The following is a 16,620-nucleotide window of genomic DNA, read 5'->3' as shown; positions in this document are numbered from 1 at the left end:
AACTCTGATCTACAATTTGATAGCTGTTTGACTTTGGGTGAGTCACTTAAACTCTCTGCTCAGTTTCCACATCTGTAAAATGAGGTAATAGCCCTCAGTCTGCAGAATTGCTGTGTGTATGGAGATGGCGGTAAAGAAATTCCAAGTCGGCCTCTGAGGGAAGAGTTTTCATAACCTGTGCTTTGATAATCCCACTAGGGTTAGGGGCAGGGGTTGGGCTCTAAGAAGCCTCTCTGAGCAGTACTAGATGGCTATGAACTAGACTTGCAGAGAGCATGGCCTGTTAAGAAGCAGGCAGCTTTTGGGGCACCTGGGTGGCTCAGTCAGTTAAGCATCTGCCTTCGGCTCAGGTCATGATCCCGGGATCCTGGGATAGAGCCCCACATCGGACTCCTTGCTCAGTGGGGAGCCTGCTTCTCCCTTTCCTGCCGCTCCCCCTGCTTGTGCTCTCTCTCTCTCTTGCTCAAATAAATAAATAAAATCTTAAAAAAAAAAAAAAAAAAAAGAATCAGGCAGCTTTCTTTGCAGAGCACAGAAGTGAGCAAGATGCCAAGCTGCTCTATATGGCTGAGACTGGTGGCTCCTTGTCAACAACCCTTCTCTCCCCACCCTTCATCCTTGCTGTCACAACCTGCTTCCCAAATCTCAAGAATAAAGATGCCAATATTGGCTTGTATTATTAAGGCACAAGTATGAATGTATTTTTTTTAAAGACTTTATTTATTTGACAGAGACACAGCAGGAGAGGGAACACAAGCAGGAGGAGTGGGAGAGGGAGAAGCAGACTCCCCACTGAGCAGGGAGCCCGGCGTGGGGCTCAATTCTAGGACCCCGGGATCATGACCTGAGCCAAAGGCAGACGCTTAAAGACTGAGCCACCCAGGCGCCCTAAGGCACAAGTGTGAATTTAAAGGTAAATCTTCTGAAATATTTCTGGGAAACGTTTTCCTTTCTGATGCGTGTGTGTGTGGTGGGGGGGGAGTTGGGTGGGCGAGGAGAAATGCTCCTCTTCTTATCTTTAGATGTAGTTACCTGCAGATATAATTCCTAGAGCTATGGCAGCCATCTTGTAACCACGAGGGACATCTCTGAGGATGAAAACCTAAAGGCTGTGGATGGCAAAGAGGGAAAGGCAGAAAGCACCTGAGTTGAGTGCATGATGACATCATTGTGCCTCTGAATTAACCAAGCCTGAAAATGATATCTCCAGAGATAATAAACCTACTGTTTAAGTCATATTTAGTTACATATTCTGTTACCTGTTTCTTTATTATACACTCAGCATAAAATTGAAGAGGCTAAACCTTGGAGGTAGGAGGAGGCTTGATGATAGCACAGAGAAAAGTCACTTCTGTTGAGTATTTTAACTTTTATTGGATGTGCAGTGTAAACCTCTGCCCCACTCTGGGAAGGCTTCAGTAATTTCCACAGTTTCTTACAAATACTTTTGGTGCTGGTGGATTGTTCTGGAGGATTTGAACAAAAGTTGAGATCTACATCAAGAATGGTACCTGATGAAAACAGAGACACACCTGGGAATGGCAGTACTTCTAGGTTATGTAAGGATTAGAGATCATATCTGTCAGGCATCTAGAATGATGCCTAGAATAATATAGGACATATGCCATAAAGGATAAATACTATTATTATTTTACATTAGCATTATATTATTTTATATTAACAGTATTATTATCTCAGCTCCTGACTGGTAGCCAGCAAGGAGGTGGAAATTAGAGGCTCATGGGTAGGGCTGTACCTGGGGGCAGACCCAGTAGTAGACTTTGAGAAGAAGCTCTGTGATGAAGGCTGTATGAAGACAGCATGGAGCCACGCCGTTGGTGCCAGGAAAGTCCAGCAGAGCTTCTGTGATCCTGCAGATGGAGCAAAGGTCTGGATCCAGGGGCTGGAGGGACAGGGAAACAGGAGGTTGTTGTTCCATGGGTATAGAGTTTCAGTTATACAAGATGGAGAAGTTCGGCAGATCTGTTGTACAACAATGTTCGTGTAACGCTACTTTCCTGTAGACTTAAAAATGGCTCAGATGGGGAATTTTATGTTATGTGTTTCTTACTACAATTAAGAAAAGGAAAAAAGCTAGATCCCAGTTACTAGAACGAAGGCCTACAATCCTAACAGGCTCAACAGAAGCCTGACTTGTTTGGGTGGGCTTTCCCGAATTTTCCCTGATTAGAAAAGGACTGGTCCCAGATCTCAGATTGAGACTAATATTCAACCTTCCATGTGGAAGTCCAGAGTTACAAACATTCTATCTGTATACATATGTGTGTGTGTGTGTCTCAGAAGTAGTATACATACTATATGTGTGTATGCACCTATACATATAAAATCTCCTTTCTCTGTTCATGTGTGTACATGTACCTCCTTATTTAACCTCTCTTAAAGGACCTTGAGTGCCAACCTAATTTACCCTGACAGCTAATGGGGAGCCCTCAAAGCCAGGGTCTTGCTTTGATCAGTGGGGTGTGACAGGATGGGCCATTGTGTTTATTTCCACCTACTGTCTTGCTCTCTTCCTTTCTGCCACAGGACAGGCATCTCAGATAGGAGTTACTTCTGCAGTCTTGGTCCCAGAATGTGAAAATACATGGAGAGCAGAAGCAGAGCCTTCTCTGGTGTGATGGGGAACATGCAATGGCAGAGTGAGGAACGTTGGTTGTTACAAGCCAACTCAGGGAGTCATTTGTTACTGTGGTAAAGCTGACTAATAAATCTGGGCAGTCGCCCACTGCCAACGCACAGGATCAGGAGAAATAATAAGTCATTGTTGTTTTAAGCTACTCCATTTTAGGGTCTTTGTAAGACAATAATGGATAACGGGGGCTTCCTGTAAAGAAGGGATGTCAACCTGAACCAAGGCAAGGTCGGATGAGAGGAGAAGATGAATTTGGAAATTTTAAAGGGGTGGTTTAGAACTCTTTCAATCACTAATGATAGAACTTAACCAAAAAGTGGAATTTATTGGTTTAAGGTACTGAAAAGGATTCAGGACTGAAATGCTGTCACAGGGTTCAGTTTCTCTGCATCTCTTGGCTCTACCTTCCCTTGGCTGAGTGGGTTCCCTGGACTCTGTATGGTGGATTCCAGCAACCTTGGGGACAGCACCTCCTGGTTCATGTCTTCCCAATGTCAAGTCCAGTAGAAAGAACTTCTTTTCTGGTCATGCTACAAAAGTTTTGAGATCCACTCTGAATAGACTGGCTGAGGTCATACCCCTGAGAAAATCCCTTTGGTTAAGTGGGGATGGTGGTGATTGGAGAAGAGGTACATTGGTTATGGGTCCTTCTGTTGAAACTCAAACAGTTTTTTAAGAGGGAAATTTACTCATTCATATAACTAAAAAAAGAGAGAGAAAAATTCATGGACTGTCCCAACCTCAGGTGCAGTTTGATGTAGAGCTAAAAGAATGTCACCAGAATTCGTCTCTTGACTTTTCAAAATTATTGCCAGCTGAGACACTTCTTACGGGGGATTTTGAAAACCAAGGAGAAGTGGGTTTGTTGATGGTAACAGGCTCCAGTCACATGTGTGGGGTTCTTCCTTTTAATTGCTTTCTGCAAACAAACACAGCTATAAGATAATGGCCCTGTAAACAAACACAGCTTTTAAGATATTGGTCCTGGTGAATGGTCATAGGTTTGTGTTTAAGTTCATCATCGTTCCAACTGCCCACAGAGACAAGAGTGTAAAATGAATCCAGATGGCTTGAGCTTAGATCCTGGCTCTCACGCTGATTAGCTGGTGACCTTGGGCAAGTCATTTAACCACTCAATGTCTCAGTGTACTCCTCTGTAAAATGGGAAATGACATTATCTACCTACCTTAAAAGGTTGTTGTTAATAATACATGCAAATCACTTAGAACAGTGCTTAGAACATGTTAAGTGCTCAATCAGTGTTCATTATTATTCTCATGTCTACAGTAAACAAAGAATCATTTGTAGACATTTTTTCAGAATTATGACCATTTTAGATGGCAGGTGTTGGCTTGGTTTAGATTTATCTCTTGGCAGTGAGTAACTGGAATTGTATCTACTCATATTATGGGTCAGAACACACTCTGACAGCATTTTGCTATGTATTTTCACCGGCTTCCCATCAGTTACTGGACTGCATGTAGTCTTCCAAGAGAGACACCTCCCTTTTTTTGTACTACTTTGGTATGAAAGAAAACCTAAGTTCAATTAAGTCTAAAAAGGGAACAAAACAAAGGTTTTTTTCATAACTAGTATATATTTTGCAATCCAGCTTTGAATAGTGAGGGCAGAGTATTGTCCTCTATCTTTTTATCATCTATTTTTATATTTTTTTTTTTTTTTTTTTTTTTTTGAGGAGCTTAGAAAAACAGAAATTTCAAAGTAAGTGTGATGTTAGCAATTCGTATCATGATGAGTTGTAGGTTACTCATAGCTTCTCCTGGTTATTTTTGTTTGGGTTGTTTTGCGTACTTGGGGTTGATAGAACAATTGTTCTATGAGTCTGGAATTATCTTGGCTCTGGCTGCCCGCATTCCTAACTGCAATGTGTCCCTCTGTGAGAGTGGCAGGGATTAAGCTCTGTGGGCACATTATCCACAGCTTTCTCTCTCAGTTTTGGATGCTGTTACATAAGGTTCCATATTGACAGAAAGAGGGGAGAGTGGGTGGGGCTGGGGAGACACTTAGATAAGTTGAATTACTTTCAAAAGTGCTGGGATGTGTAACTTGCATGGGTTTTATCTCCAAGCTAATGGATGGTGGGGAGAGGGGTATGCATTTTGCCTTATTGCTCTGCAAGTCAGCCTTAGTTAGCCAATAGACTTCTTGTATAAATACAAACATTTGCTGGACATGTGCGTGAATTAAATTGCAAGGATGGCTTGGGAATCAGAAATCTTCTGGGTCACAATATAGCTTTAAATAGCTACCTGAGTCGGGGTGCCTGGGTGGCTCAGTCGGTTAAGCGTCTGCCTTCGGCTCAGGTCATGATCCCAAGGTCCTGGGATCGAGCCCTGCATCGGGCTCCCTGCTCCGCGGGAAGCCTGCTTCTCCCTCTCCCACTCCCCCTACTTGTGTTCCCTCTCTAGCTGTGTCTCTCTCTGTCAAATAAATAAATAAAATCTTTAAAATAAAAAAAAATAAATTAAATAAATAAATAAATAAATAAATAGCTACCTGAGTCTAAGGTTTCTCTAGGGCAATTCAAGTTGGTTTTATCCTATAGAAGTTTGATATCCTAGATAAAGAAACAAAATAAGTGTGTTATTATGTTCTTGATTTTAATTCAATTTAATATTTTTGGGTAGCCAGCAAGATTTGAGTATTCATAGTATGAAGAAAATATTGGTGTCTAATTTCAGTCTCCAAAGTTTGAATTTTTGATCCCTAAACATTAATAATAGTAGTCTTATTAAGTAATTAAAATGTGCTGGGCATTGTACTGCTTACTTTAATGGTGTAGGTATTTGTATCTCTATAATTTAACTAACTGAAGCTTTGAAAGTTTAAGAAACTTAATGTGGTCACAAGTCTAGTGAAAACCAGTTATTTTTTTTTTCCTTAAGTAATCTCTAAGACCAAAATGGGGCTCGAACTCATGACCAGGAGATCGAGAGCTGCTTGCTCTACCAACTGAGCCAACCAGGCACCCCACAACTCTAGTGAAATATGGGAATTGAACACAGCTCTATCTGTTGCCAAATCTGTGTTCTTTCTAACACAGTGCTGTCCCGTAGAACTTTCTGTGATAACATGTTCTATATTTCTATGGTCCAATATGGAAGCCACAATGTGGAAGCTACTGAGCATTTGAAGTGAGGCTAGTGTAACTGAGGAAATCAATTTTTAATTAAAATTAAAATTTCATGGCCACATGTAGTGGTTGCACAGGACATCACATTATCTGGCCTATAAACATTCAAGCTACTGTGATCTCATGTGTAGTACATTTAGATATCAAAGACAGCAAATGTAAACAAGTAGTTGGAGGGAAAAAAAAAACATTTTATCAAAATCAAAGTCATTTATTATTATTATTTAAAAATTTTTTATCTGAGTAGAGTGGACCAAAACAAAGTTATTTAAATTGCAGTATTTAAAGGGAGGTAGACCTCAAAGTTAAATGACTCATAAAATTTAGTTACGAAAAACTTCTTTTGGAAAATTTCTGCTGTACATTTTACTGGGTGATTATTAACATATTGGCAATGTTGATTATAAGGGGCATAGCAATTTGAAAAAAGGGAAAAAAATGTTCCTGGAACTGTACTCTTACTGCAAGATTCAGATCTCTAGGCATTTTCCAATCTAAGGAATCACAAATTCCTCAAGTAGCAGGGACAGAGGAGTATGTTTACAATCAAACTAACAAAACTTTTTTTTTAATTAAAGATTTTTTAAATTTATTTGAGAGAGAAAGCACAAGAGGGGGAGGGTCAGAGGGAGAAGCAGATTCCCCACTGAGCAGGGAGCCCGATGTAGGACTCAATCCAGGGATTCTAGGATCATGACCTGAGCCAAAGGCAGACGCTTAACTGACTGAGCCATCCAGGCGCCCATAACCAAACTTTTTTGATTTCTACTTTCAGGTGTCTCCTGCCTCCAGTTATCTTGTTTTTCATAAATGGTTTTAGAGCTGAATATTTACAAACCAGCATCTTTAATGCTCAATATTCATAAACAGACTACATCTCCAACAAACAGTGACATGTAAACAAAACATAGACGCCTACTTAATAGAACTCTAGATGATAACCCCTTTCTTGTCTGACCTCTGGATTTATGGTTCATCGGGATAGGTTGTCTCCCAGTTCTGCCAATTTGACAGTGAAGTCTCTTTTCTGTAAAGACTAGTTTTCTCGCACGAGTTTAATTAATTATTTCTTAGTAACTAATCTACTTGGACTTTTTTTCTTTTTCTTTCAACTGACTACAGCTTTACTGTCCTGTGGAAACCCTTTTGTTTGCACTAGATCCAGGGAGTTTCTCCATGTGTTGCAGGCCAGAAGGGGGAACATGGCTCTCAGGGGCAAGGGTCTTGCAGGAGATGCCCTGGCTCCAGGTTGCGGAACTATTCCTGGCCCCATCCCTCTGTGTGCCCACCCTCAGAAAAATAAATCACAGATCTGACTGGAGTCAGATTGCCTGGACCCTATCTCCTCCTGACCATGCAGGCGTTAATATTTTTTGGCCTCACACTCTTCATCTATAAGACAGGACAAAAATAGTTTCTATCTGACAATATTGTTGTGAGGATTAAATGAAAGTAATCCAAGTAAGGGTTTAGCATAGTTCCTGGAATAATTATTGATTGTTATTATTACTGGTTATTATTATTATTTAAAGACCATAATCCCCCTCCTTACTATAGTGTGACTTTTCTTATGCCAAGTAGAAATAGGCTTTTCAGTTTTATGACACCAAACATTTTTACGACTTTTCCTCCAGTTGGTCAGTTTCATGTTTTTTCTCTACTCCAGTTTATGTGTTTATTCATCCACCCAACATTTATCGAAGCCCCATTAAGGGCCAGGTATCATCTTAGAGATGGGGACAGAATGTTGAGTGAGACAGATCTCCTCCAGGTGCTCATGTTTACTGGAGGAGATAACACAGAAACAGATTCCAAATCTGGTATTCATTCCAAGAAGTCACTTTCCAGCAAGTCTCGTTTCATCAGAATAACTTCCGGCAGGGATAGGCTGCCGTTGGATGCCCAGGGGCTGCTCTTTGTTTTCTGGTGTGGGGAGGAGCTGATGGATGTTAATAATAGGCTGACTATACCAGACATTCCATCCATCGTGATTCACATGGTTTAATAAAGTCATTCACACCTTAATGTGAATGAACTATTTCTTATCTGAGTTGAATAACTGAGAGTGAAAACTGTGACTTGGGGGTGACTGGGTGGCCCAAAGCATTTGAGAGAGCCAGATGTGGCAAGCTGAGCACAGTGGGAGCCTTTGGAAAATCAGAAGGCCTATGAGGGACTGGAGACCAGTGGAAAAAAGTCAGAACGCTCAGCTCCAATTATGATTATTTACCATCTTTGGATTTTTCATTTGTAAAATAATGAGAAATAGAAGGAATGCTGCTAGGCTGGGTAGATGATCCCACAGACTTAGAGAATTACACCTGTAGGAGGAGCCTAGAGATCATTCAGTCCAACCTGCTTCTATTACAGGTAAGGAACTTGTGACTTGAGAGAGGTGAAATAACCTGTTCGAGGACACACAGCTTGTTATTTAAAGAATCGGCAAGTCACTAAACTTCTGAGACAGTGCTCTCTAGGATATCATTTGGTTCTGTAGCTAGGATATTGTAAACTTATAATTAAGGTCCAGGATCATGACCTTGAGGTATGGAGAGGTACTTAAGTATATTTGGAATTATTGAATCGTGCTTTTTATAACTACAGTAGGCTCACTACAATTTTAACATTAAGTTTATTTTGCTACATTCTGATTATTTGAGAATTATATTAGAAGTGTAATGTATGTCTCTTAGGTCCATGCGCCCATTACTACAAAATGAAGCCACTTTATTTGTATTATCCACATTATTATGTATGAGTGCTCACTGGCCAGACGCTAGCCCCTCTCCGTGTGTCCCCAATTATTTCTCAGAGTTCTCAAGTTCTTTTTTTTTTTAAAGATTTTATTTATTTCTTTGAGAGAGAGAGAGAGTGAGAGAGAGAGCGCAAGAGGGGGGAGGGTCAGAGGAAGAAGCAGACTCACTGCTGAGCAGGGAGCCCGATGTGGGACTCGATCCCGGAACTCCGGGATCATGACCTGAGCCGAAGGCAGTCGCTTAACCAACTGAGCCACCCAGGTGCCCTAGTTCTCAAGTTCTTCCACTCTGACTTCTCACCTTACTGCCACAGTGCTCTGTCTGCTGCTACGAACTTTTCAACCAGAGCCTCAGGGTCCACCTGCCCCAGAAAGAGAAGGAGATGATCATTCCAACCATGCTGTGTTCTCAGGGGATTAGAGATGATTTATGTAAATGCCTGGCATGCAGAAGTATTCAGTAAATGTAAACTCTTATTATTATTTTAGGTTTCCTTACCACCAGAGTTTCTAGAAGCATAGCTAGGTGGTTGAGTTGATGAATTTCAATGTCATTTTCTTCAATTTTCTGTATTGGCTCTTTGCTTTAAGTGCTCTTAGAGAGTAGTGAAATAGTCAAACATGGGGGCACCTGGGTGGCTCAGTTGGTTAAGCGACTGCCTTTGGCTCAGGTCACGATCCTGGAGTCCCGGGATCGAGTCCCACATCGGGCTCCCTGCTCGGCAGGGAGTCTGCTTCTCCCTCTGACCCTCCTCCCTCTCATGCTCTCTGTCTCTCGTTCTCTCTCTTGCAAATGAATAAAATCTTAGAAAAAAAAAAAAGAAATAGTCAAACATGATTATGAGAGAAGGAAGGAGTTCATTCATTAACTCACTCACTCATTCACTCATTCATTCATTTATTCATTCAGAAAACATGCATGAGATTCAATTATTCTAGGCTGGGGAGCACAAATATGTACAAGCTATTTCAAGGGTTTACAGGTGATTGTGAGAGAGAAGACTACACAAATTCCAGCAATACAAAACAGTATGTAAATTCTTCTGAGTTTCAGGGAGGAAGAGATCACGCCTGGTTGGAAAGACAGTAACAACTAATATTAATGTAGCAATTTCAAAGCACTTCCACGTGCATTTTAGAACTTGATTCTCACAAAAACCCTGTGATCAGAACTCTCATTTGTAGATGAGAAGACAGTTCAGGCGAAATAGAGTGACTTACCTGGGCTTGCTCTGGGAGGAAGTCAGCCCTAGGGTCTGCCTGTTCAGGTTTGGAAGGTCTCTCCACTGCATCATGCTGGGAAAGCTTCATGGAGAAGGTGACTTCATAGACTGAGTATTTAAAGAGGGACCACTTTTGACAGGTAGAGAGAGGGCCAGGGCTTTTTAAGTAAATCAAACAGCAAAGGTATGAAGGCTCACAAGGTTAAGACATATTTTGGACAGGATGAGTAGAACATGTTAGCTGAAGCATTAGCTATTTGCAGGGGAGTCAGAGATAAGGAAAGTGCACTGCACTGTGGCTGGATGACACATAATCTGAACCACCAGACTAAGGAGTTTAGAAATGATTTGATAGACAACGATAGAGAGGAAGGAGTGTGCTGCATACAGGGAGAATTAGGTAGATCTGGGGAGGTGAGTCAGAATATTGCGGAGAAGATGGAGGAAGCAGGGGAACCAGTAGGAGGCAGTGTCGAGGTAGCCTTGTGGGTGGCATGGGAAGAAGAGCCAGACCCAAGGAGCATCGAATGGGGTATTAACATGGTGACCAGGTGTGGGAGTTGAGAAAGAGGCAGGGAGTAAAGATGGCTCTTAGCTTTGAGTGGAATCCCTAGAAGAATGGCAGTACTATTCACAGAGTTGATGTATTTGCAGAAGGAACTGACTTCGAAGGGAAAATCATTAGCTCCCTTTTGGTTCTGCTGTGTTTGTGTTGCATTCTGTGTATTGCCACCTGACTGTCCCCTGAGAAGGTGGGTGGTGAGTCAGAGGGAGAAGGAGAGTTTGCCTGATCTCCCAGAGGCAGAGGGCTCTTCCTTCCTGTCACTGCTCTGCTCCCCACTGCCCTTATTGTGTCTGATGACAACAATGCCCGCTATGTGGTAAACACTCAAAATAAGTTTGGAAAAGAAATCCACTTAAGAGAAGACTTGTCAGGAAAAGCTTTAGGGCAGGGGAGAAGATTAGGGTGAGGGAAAAGAGATGGTTGCTAACAATTGGGAAACACCAAATTTGAGTCACTGGATATAGCTCCTGGTGGGAGCCATAAGTGGTAGAAACCTGGTGGAGTTAAGAATATGGAGAGATTCTGGGGCCAGAGTGTGGATGTTTAAGTTGCTGGGGATAATGGCAAAGAGTAAAAATGACTGGGTTAGACCCAGGCAAGAGAAGGCCCTGCTCTGGACCCTGCCTTTTAGAGGACCTCACTCTGGCTCTCTTCTGTACCCCTCCTTGTACTACCCAGTTCATGGGGCCAAGGGGTGATGCTCACTGGAATCTGTGCTTCTAGATCCAGTTCTGGGTAACAGAGCCCTGGGATGCCCCGCTCAAATGGACAAGCCTGCATCCAGGGGCAACCCCAGCCTCTGTTCTGGGTCTGACCTGGTAGGGGTACACAATGCCACTACTTTGCACACTCCTGGCCTGAGTAATGGCCAAGGAGCATCCCTTGAGGTGGGTAGCGGGATGTAAATAAAACTTTGGGGGTAAGTGGCAGAACTTGAACCTTGCGGGTAGGGGTATAAACATATGTTCTATTCCAGTGTGGGATGGAGTCAGGAGATGCAAAAGAAGGGGAACAAAAATTGGTGGGGGGTTGGCTTCCAGCCCTATTTGCATGACCACATTCTGAAGCAGAAGTCCAAGGAGTCAGGGAATTTAAATTCAAATCCAGACTTCCAGGTTGTAAAGAAAGTGCATTTGTCAATGTCAAATATTAGAATATATTTTATTTAAGTTTGTAAGCTTAATTTATACCTTCTATATATATACATATGTATATATATATACACACACACACACTTATTTATTTATTTATTTATTTACTTATATTTTTTAAGTAGGCTCCACACCCAGTGTGGATCCCAACACAGGGCCTGAACTCACGACCCTGAGATCCAGAGTCAAGAGTTGGACGTTCAACTGACTTAGCCACCCAGGTGCCCCTATACTTTCTCAATATTTAGGTATGTGATATGTAGACCTCCATTTGTGATCTTATCCTCATATGTTAGGGGTCTTCAGAATCAGCAGGTTATAAAGATCTCCCCGCTGTGAGTCTTGAGCTTCCTTCCCCTTTCTTGACAACCACCACATTTTGGGTGATAACTTGTTTTATTGTCTGTCTCCTCTGACAGACATGAAGCTGTGTGGAGGCAGGAACCAGGCTGTCTTGTGGTGGAAGGGTGTAAAGTAACCTTTAAAGAGAATGCCTTGCTAAATTATAATAGAAATAGAGCAGCAGTCTAGAAGTTTCTCTTGCAGTCAGTCAGGGAGACTGGCAAACATACACTTCTGTTGCCTTAAGAACTAGAGTTGAAGTAATCTATTCTAAATTTTAGGCATGTGCTATTGTTTCCCTTGGAATGAGTGGTTGGATTAGGATCAGATATTATAACATGAAGGCCTGAAATTCTCAAGTGACTGATGCACTAAAGTGCATTTAAAAATGCAAACTGACATTCAAAAATGAGGGGAAAACACAGCCTTTTGGTTTTCTTTGAAAAACTGGACCTTCGGCAACACTGGTCTGAAGCCTTCAAATGGGCCTATGTTTTTCAACAGGCCACATCCTACCACTCACAAAACAAATGCCATGGCCACTGTAAGGCCTCTGAATTCATGACCCCTGGACGGTGGGATATTTAGGTCCCTTTGCTTTGGAAAAATGTCTTCTTTAATCTCTTTAGGGTTATATTTCTACCAACCTTTGAATTACCTCAGTATCATTTGAATTGTACTATAATACTGCATACCTGCTTATATCTGCCATAGATTCTGAAACTGATTATTTCACATATACTCAAAGAAACCCAACTGCTCCAGGAAGCTACTTTCTGTTAGTGTCATTGATCCAAATTTCCTGTAATCAGTCCTCCGATGACCCTACGGGGAGATACTAGATTGGAGAGTCTGCAGATGAGAATTTGACTGCTTCCTGAAGGCTGAGAAGATTATGTGTGGTGATGGAACGAGAGATGTTGGGGACATGGAAATGCAGGAATTGCCAGTGTGAAGGTTGCAGAACCGGGTTTGGGAGGATGATGAAGAAACAGAACGCTGCAGCGCTGATTTGTTCAAGTATTTACTGAGTATTCACAACGTACCAAGAACTGTTGTTGTTGTTTTTTTTTTAAGATTTTATTTATTTATTTGACAGAGAAGAGACAGCGAGAGAGGGGACACAAGCAGGGGGAGTGGGAGAGGGAGAAGCAGGCTTCCCGCAGAGCAGGGAGCCAGATGCGGGGCTCTATCCCAGGACGCTGGGATCATGACCTGAGCCGAAGGCAGACGCTTAACGACTGAGCCACCCAGGCGCCCCCCAAGAACTGTTTTGACGCAAGGAATTCAGCAGTAAATTAACAAAAGTCCCTGCTCTCATTGAGCTTAATTCCAGTGCAATAAGCCAGGTAGCACATACATAAACACATACATCGCAAATCTACATGTCAGATGGAAATAATTACTATTTATAAAACCAAAGCAGAGCAAGGGAACAACGAATGAGGGTGGCTGCTATTCCAGGAGACCCCAAAGAAGCAAGGAAGCGTAGCACACACCGTCGATCGGTTTCTAATTTTCTAGGCTACTGGGAGCGAGACGCACCTCCCAGGAAGCCCCGCCCCTCCCTCCCAATAGGGCGCAAGGTGCCATCTCCTGGAGAGCCCCTCCCACTTCCCCGCCCAGAGGCAGCCTTGGGGGCGGGGCACAGAGTTCCCGGCATTCTTCTCGTTCTGTCAAGGCCGGGAGAATTACCCCCGCCGGTACCTGGCATGCTGGGAACTGTAGTTTCTGCCCGCAGCTCCGGGTCTCAGGGGGCAGTAAAAGCCGCTCCGATCCGGCTCCATTGCTGGCACATGATTTGCATCCTCCAGGGGTTGTGGGGAGGCCCTGGCGCAGGGTGGGGGTCATCCTGAGAACAGTCGGGCAGGCGTCCCGGCGGTGGCCGCCCCGGTCACGTGACCCCAGCTCGCCGGGCGCGCACCACGACTCCGCGCCATTCCCGCCCCGCCCCGCCCCGCCCCGCCCAGCAGTCGGCCTGCGCCTCCCCTGGCGCTGCTGCCACCTCGCGCTCGGAGGCGTCACGGAACGTGCTCTCCTCTCCCCCTCCCCCTCCCATCCCCTCCCGCCCTCCTCCACCTCCCCCTCCCGCGCCGAGACTCGCCGCCGCCGCCGCAGCCGGAGTAGCCGCCGCCGGAGCCGCGCGCAGCCATGGCCGAGAACCCGGGCTTGGAGAACCACCGCATCAAGAGCTTTAAGAACAAGGGCCGCGATGTGGAAGTGAGTGTGCTTCCGTGGTCTGGGCCCGCCTGGCCGCGCCGGCCCCACGGCGGCGGGGAAGGGCGGGGGGCCGGCGCCGGGCTGGTTCTCGCCGGCTCGCGGTGGGTCGGAGTTGGCCGCCGCCTCCCGTCACCGCGGCCCCGGGCTGGGCGGAGCGGGCGACGGGACCGCGGGCCGGTCTGCAGCCGCCGTCTGGAACTGCCGGAGCGGGGACCGGGAAATGCCGGGTTTTCGGCCCCGTCACGCGGGCGCGGCCTGCTGTCGGCGAGGAAGGGATGTGGAGCTGAGGCGGGGTCCGCGGGCCGGGGCCTCGCGGGCCCGGGATGCTGCCGCCCTGGTCCGTCGACCGCACCGCGGAGGGGGCGGCCGCGACTGGCGCCGGCTGGCCGTGCAGCCTCCCGCCCGGCGCGGCCCCCTCGCTGCCGCACATGGAGTCGGGGCTGTGCGGGTCCCCGCGCATATCTCCTGCGAGCCGGGCCCAGGCGGGCGGTGGCGGCCCGCAGAGGGGGGTGGGGACCAGCCGGGTAACTGACTTGTTTGAGGGTGGTGAATGGGGGAGGGTAGGATGCGCCAGGACCATTTTCTCATATTCCAGTCCAGTCCTTTGGACCAGTGCTGCTGAGCTATTCCAGCTCATACTCCTGTTACTGCTGGCATTTGGAGCAAGCTGAAGGTGGACAATAGTTTACCATCTATTGTGTTGAGGCTTTGGAAGAGACGTTCCTACCTCCGCTCACGGGACCTCTTTTCTTAGCCGTTCTAGTAGTGGGATTGTGCGTAGGATAATAATTTCTTTGACATGTTTTACCGGAATAAATTGGATACATAGCTTCGTACAGCCTTGTATATATTTCTTGCTTCAAGCTGGTACAATTTCCAAGTGGTTGCAAAACTGTAAACATCTTGGTCACTTAGTTCGTTGCTACTCTGCATGTTGCCATTGTTTCATTAAGGTGACATTAGCAGGTAGTATTTGCAAACTCGGCTTATTGAGGCAGCGCTAGAGGTCTCTCTGCAGCTACTGAAAGCAATGTAGTATACAGCACAAACTTCCCTGGGACTCTGACCTCTGGATTTGTTAGGCAGAACGTGGTTTTAAGTCCACAGCGTCCTTTTCTAATACTAGGTGACATGATTTGCAGTTTTGTAATTCTTGATAAAGGGCCAATGTGACTAAGAAGTGTGCATTTTTCCTGTCTTAAAGAGAGAAGGTGGTGGGAAAACAGTCGGCGTTCAGTTTTGTAGAGAGACAAAATTCAGGCGATTTTTCAGAGCTACAAAATTAAATGCTAATTGGAAAAAACCTAAGGAAATACTGTGGAATTCCCATTTGAATAACACAAATAAAGGTCATCTATCTATTTTGGTCATGGTTAAATTTCTTTTGTGAGAAATATTTCTAAGCAAAAGTGAAACTTAAGATAGCAACAAGAAATTCTGGAACTGCCTCCTGTTATTGGTCGACTTGATGATAGTTAATTTTGAACTTTTCCCATCAGTAATTGTTTTTGAAGCTTACCACTATTATAAAGCAAAACTGACGTAGTTTGAAAAATACCCATATTGTTTGTACAGAAGAACTAATAACATTTGTTTCCTCTCTTGGATATTGGTACAGGTTTTTGTTTTATTACTTGCCTATATTATTGTGTTCTGGGAGCTCAGTGCTACCTCGTAAGGACTCCTGCATATAATAGGTATGCAATAAATATTTGCTGATGATCAGAATGTAATTAATGACGACTTCTGGATGCATGAAAAAGAGGCATACTTTCCAAGCCTTTTAGCCTGAAAATAATGGTCATAACATTACATTTCCCAGGATACATTAGGGTAACTAAGGCATAGCAGACGTTCAAATGGTAGTTCTATGGGGCAGACACTATACTAAGAGCTTCATGGGACTTCATTTAATCCTTATAAGAACTTTATGAACTAGGTATAGCATTATCCCTACTTTACAGGAGGAAAGTACTTTAGGGGAGGAAACATGAGAGTGCTTATGTAGCATGTACAAGGTCATGAAGTGGGTATGAACATTCGTTCACTAATTGTCAATTGGATGTCAACAATGTTAGGCGATAGAAAAGAGAATAAAATTCAGCGTGTACCTCAAGGAGTTTACAGTTCAGTGGGAATAATAGAAAAGTAAACTGATAATTACAATGAAGTGCATCAATAAGTATATTCTGAGAAAATTCTAACTTGGGGCTGAGCAGTCAAGAGAGATGTTCTGGTTGATTCCTAGTGGATGAATTGGAGTAAGCTGATCCTGAAAGATGAAAGAAAATTGGTCCGATAAAATGCAGGAAAAGGGAGGGCACAAGGAAGGGGCATTGCAGGCTTGTGGGAGGAGTAATTGAGCAGTCCTGAGAGAATGCAGTAGGACTGCTGAGAGAGAAGGGAGTGTGACTAAAGGGTAAACTGGGGTCAAATCTGGTAAGTAAGTGCCTCTCTTGTGGATTTAGGTATAACCAAGACTAGATACAGTATCTAACTTAGTTTTATCCATTAGAAACTGTGTTAAATCAGAAACTTACACAACAATTTAGCTCTG

General features: G+C 44.1%; 1 protein-coding gene across 2 annotated transcripts in view; it reads left to right on the top strand.

Moving 5' to 3' along the window:
* Nucleotides 1–4,280: 4,280 nt before the first annotated feature.
* The window catches only part of KPNA3 (karyopherin subunit alpha 3), a 110,624-nt gene continuing 98,284 nt past the window's right edge, over nt 4,281–16,620 (top strand). The window contains exons 1-2 of one of the 2 annotated variants that reach the window (XM_044913559.1): nt 4,281–4,290; nt 13,942–14,063. In XM_044913559.1, the coding sequence (XP_044769494.1) occupies nt 13,995–14,063 (69 nt within the window). In that variant the 5' untranslated portion in view covers nt 4,281–4,290; nt 13,942–13,994. Of the gene's footprint in view, nt 4,291–13,905; nt 14,064–16,620 lie in introns of those variants that run through there. The other variant, XM_021689436.2, reaches the window with a different exon arrangement.

Source organism: Neomonachus schauinslandi, chromosome 3, assembly GCF_002201575.2.
Source record: "Neomonachus schauinslandi chromosome 3, ASM220157v2, whole genome shotgun sequence".
NCBI lineage: Eukaryota > Metazoa > Chordata > Mammalia > Carnivora > Phocidae > Neomonachus > Neomonachus schauinslandi.
The sequence above is the reverse complement of the archived record's forward strand: the minus strand, read 5'-3'. Positions and strand labels throughout refer to the sequence as shown.